The 4676-nt window shown below is 37.7% G+C and overlaps 1 protein-coding gene across 1 annotated transcript in view; it reads right to left on the reverse strand.

Moving 5' to 3' along the window:
* Positions 1-2343, reverse strand: part of LOTGIDRAFT_140886 (hypothetical protein) — a gene marked incomplete at both ends in the record, with an annotated part of 43177 nt that extends 40834 nt beyond the window's left edge. The window contains one exon of the mRNA XM_009050709.1: positions 1837-2343. Within this exon, the coding sequence (XP_009048957.1) occupies positions 1837-2343 (507 nt within the window). The remainder of the gene's footprint in view (positions 1-1836) is intronic.
* Positions 2344-4676: the final 2333 nt, after the last annotated feature.

Consider the following 4676-nt stretch of genomic DNA (forward strand, 5'->3'; position numbering starts at 1 on the left):
TTGAAGCTATAAATGTCCCCGATACACACAAAAGGTTTAGAAAACATCTTTACAATTCCTTTAATAATGTAATTCGAGATGCTTGAGTCGCAAGAAAATTTGAGTTCATATTTGTTCAGACTAGATCCCCGGTTACCAACCTGGGGTGTTTTCACCCCCTAGGAGTGTGGGACTAGTGTGTCAGGGGTGTGGCCAACTGGTGTAGGAGAAGAATTTATTTTTAACTGAGAAAGCGCCTTTCATCATCGAATGCTGGAAATGTGGATGAAACAAATTTTTTGTGGTGTGAAAGGTCAAGGTGATTGCTCCAGGGATGTGAAGGCTAAAAAAGGTTGGGAAGCACTGGACAAGATATAACATAATATTTCTTGTATTGCTTAATTTGATGGAACTGTTTTAACTAGATCAATAAAAGAATTGACAAAATCGTGAACACATGTGAAAACCGTGATAAAATTATCACAAAAATTGCTCAAAACATAATATAATGTTTGTTGTTTGCGGGAAAAATGTTGATCACAGCCTACTTCTGTGTCATTATGTTTCGCCTGATTTCTCGCCGAGATATACGTGACAATAATGAAGACTGGATGCTTTTAGTAGTTTAAGAAGAAAACATTCTGCTCTACTTTTAAACTATGCCTCGGGATATCATTAAATACCACTTTGTCTTGTTATGACCAAATCATCCTTGTCATGGCTAGAACTTTGTTACCACAACAAGAACAACAACTAGAATATAGTGGCTATGACAGGAACATTGTTGCTATAACAGGAACATTGTTGCTATGACAGGAACATTGTTGCTATAACAGGAACATTGTTGCTATGACTGGAACATTGTTGCTATGACAGGAACATTGTTGCTATAACAGGAACATTGTTGCTATGACTAGAACATCGTGGCTATGACAGGAACATTGTTGCTATGACAGGAACATTGTTGCTATGACAGGAACATTGTTGCTATGACTGGAACATCGTGGCTATGACAGGAACATTGTGGCTATGACAGGAACATTGTTGCTATGACAGGAACATTGTTGCTATGACTGGAACATTGTTGCCATGACAGGAACATTGTTGCCATGACAGGAACATTGTTGCTATGACTGGAACATTGTTGCTATGACAGGAACATTGTTTCTATGACAGGAACATTGTTGCCATGACTTGAACATTGTGGCTATGACAGGAACATTGTTGCTATGACAGGAACATTGTTTCTATGACAGGAACATTGTTGCTATGACTTGAACATTGTTGCTATGACTGGAACATTGTGGCTATGACAGGAACATTGTTGCTATGACAGGAACATTGTTGCTATGACTGGAACATTGTTGCTATGACAGGAACATTGTTGCTATGACAGAACATTGCTGCTATGACTGGAACATTGTTGCTATGACAGGAACACTGTTGCTATGACAGGAACATTGTTGCTATGGCTGGAACATAGTCGCTCTGACGAGGGTATCGTGGGAATATATTCATTCTAGAACATCGTTGTCATGAACATGTCAAACAGAAATTTATCGACACAAATTTATACCAGCAATAGCAAATTGATAACAAAATAATCAGATGTCATGAAGCTAGAACATGATGATAAAATGAAAAAAGAAGTCTAATAGATGAGCTGAAAAGCTGTGGAAAAAAATCCCTAATGAAATGATCTAAAGAACATGTCTAATGGATTTTCGGAATAAAGTCTTGGGAAAAGATTTATTGCAGTTTACTTGGCATGTACTTTTAAAAGAAAAATCCCCAAAAGCAAGATTGCATTTATTTGGGAGGCGAGGGGAGGGGGATAATGAAAATGCTAAAGCTTACCTGAGGAATGCTGGCAACTATACTACATATCCAAGCTAATGATAACATAATCCGTCCACGTCTATCAGCATCGTTTAAACTTAGCGGATGCATGATGGCGAAATATCTGTCAAGACTGATAGTCACTAAAATGAATGACGATAAATAGAATCCAAAGGCACGGAAAAACATCATAGCTCTACAGGCCATGTCCCCTCCCTTCCAGGCTACTGTAAGGTGCCAGGCTGCTTCAAGAGGTAGCATCACAAACGTTACAATTAAATCCGCAATCGACAGGTGCATTATGAAGAGGTTCACCCGAGATTTTATGTTCCTGTTGCGAAATAGTGTGATGAAAACAGTTAAATTCCCACACGCTGCGATGATAAATAAACAGGAGCACGTTATCACTGACACTAGACTGTCATCGTTAAAAGTTAATTCCCGAGGCAGGGACGGGAATGTATTACATGGCGTCACATTTAGTAAACTATCATTACATCTGATATCAGTCTGGTTCTCGGCCATCATAAAATAACTACAGTGTACCACCGAGAATTTTGTAACGTTCACATAATTATCACTTTCAATATTACTTTTATACATCACTTGTTAGCGTTCACATCGATTATTTGTTAGCACATTTTCTGCAATCTGTATAAGTTTCGTAATATTACATACATCAAGTAAGAACTGCCACCGTTTTGTATTGGATATTGGTTTCTACACTGTTGCTTTTATATTAATACTATAAACTTCTTCACAGTGCCTGTACACCGTTTATATATCAATACTCTCCACAAACCCACCGACTGTATGATCGTCATGTGAACACTAGAACGAATGCCTTCGAGTTCTTTTCTGCGCGTTTTATAGGTTTATGAAAACTTTACGTTAATGTCTTTCTTAAAAGCCAGCTTTTAATTAATAATCCTTAATAATGATTTATTTCCAATTTAACGAGGTTTTTGTTTTGTTAGAAATACACAAGAAGTAATCCCTACACAGCTCTAAACCATTGTTAATTGGTACATTTGTTACATAGAATAAGTCTTCTCTCAAGTTGAAAACAATACTGATGTCACGTTTTCTAGTTTTCTGGCTCTGCCTTCTTGTAGAAAATTAACTTGATAAATCAGCTTCACGATAACTCTGGAATGAAATAAATCACGCATTATTGCAATATAAGAAACCTGTGTGTTTTTAAGCGACCGGAGTCAATATTTTAATCGAGTTAAACTCAAAAATGTGGAAAAATTGGCGAGTTTTAAATCCAAACTTGACATGAAATTACTCGGTGTCACTTCCTTTTTCAGAAGATACTGGATACGAATAGAGTTAGAAATACATGGAAAAATATCAAGGATGAAGAGTAGTTCCGTTCCCTAGTATGAAAATCTACTATCCTTAAATTTAACAAAACATGTACTTATTGTGGCGCAATTGAGGTGGTAAAGGCGGTTAATTTGTTGAGTTGAAAAAGTGTACCCTAGGTTCTTGATAGGTTGGCTTTTGACTTAAAAGACAAAGACAAGACTGCTGACGTCAGAAATAATGATAATAGGAATGGAAGGCAATGTCCTACTACTCTGCTCTAGTCTGGGCTATTAATGACCGGAAACGCCATATTCAAAGAGGAAATTTGCCAGAACTGTGACATTTGCTTATTTCTCATTTAGTTCAAATGCCACAGGAATTAGACTATGTCATTCTCTCAGACCTACGCCCCACTGTCAATGTCAAGACGAATCCAGGTTGTTTTAACCATAGAGAATTAACAGATTACTCAGTGGCGTTTCTAAGAAACATTAGTTTTGGGTGCCGAGCTGGGGTCACAAAATGTTTCAATTTGTAAATTGATAAACGAATTTAAAAGTGGGGTGGGCAAAGCCGGGCCAGCATCTTTTCTGACCCTCTATCCCGACCACCCCAACCCCCATCAACACCTCCCGTACAATACGCCACTGAGACTGCTGTGGATTAAGATGGTAACACTTACACCGATTTGAAAGAAAGTCGCTCATTTAACAAAGGTATTTCACTTCTATTCTGCAATCGACCATCCAAAGTTCTCAATTCAGGGTATTTCACCGCCTGATGTAAACATTTTGGTTGGGCAATAATAAGAGGTACAAGGAGTAAAAAAGTTGGATTAAATTTAAATCTACCAATGTTTGGTTCAATCATCACTTATGTAAACAGTCCCACAATGCTTGTGATCAGCGGCTCAACCAGATGAGTGGGGGCTCGTGGACTTAAGTGGGTCGGGCCCCCTTTCCCGGGAATATATTTGTTAACACATGTGCTACTCTGCATATTTGTCTGGGGATGGGCCCTCAATGCCCCTCCTAGAGGATGGCGGCCCGTAGACTCGGTTCAACCAGTCCGTTTGGTAGTTGAGACACTTCTTGTAACACCGTCACACTAGTTGAAATTATCTTATCTTATATTTTAATTACATTTTTACTGGACAACTGGCGATAAATCAGTGTCTAATTAAATAACAGTCTTTGATGTCTGGCTATTAACGACTTCTGATTAATTACCGTTTCAAATAAACCAGACAGTTGTACTAACTATAATTGTTATATTAGAACAAAACCTTAATTACATTGTTGTTCACTCTTCACCTGTACTGTTACTTAGTTTCAAGCTGGGAAATCTTTAGACTTCTAGACTATTTCAGCCTCTGTAACCTGTATCCCTACTAGACGATATGTCTTTTACATGTAGTTTCTTTTAGACTATACCTGACTTTCACAAGTATTGATCTTTAGATAACTGTACTAATTTATGTTCTTACTGGAGTTTGACAAGTAGAGATATTCAGACAACTGAATTATTTTAACCTGTGCCCATAC

The sequence above is a fragment of the Lottia gigantea genome (assembly GCF_000327385.1).
Source record: "Lottia gigantea unplaced genomic scaffold LOTGIsca_153, whole genome shotgun sequence".
NCBI lineage: Eukaryota > Metazoa > Mollusca > Gastropoda > Lottiidae > Lottia > Lottia gigantea.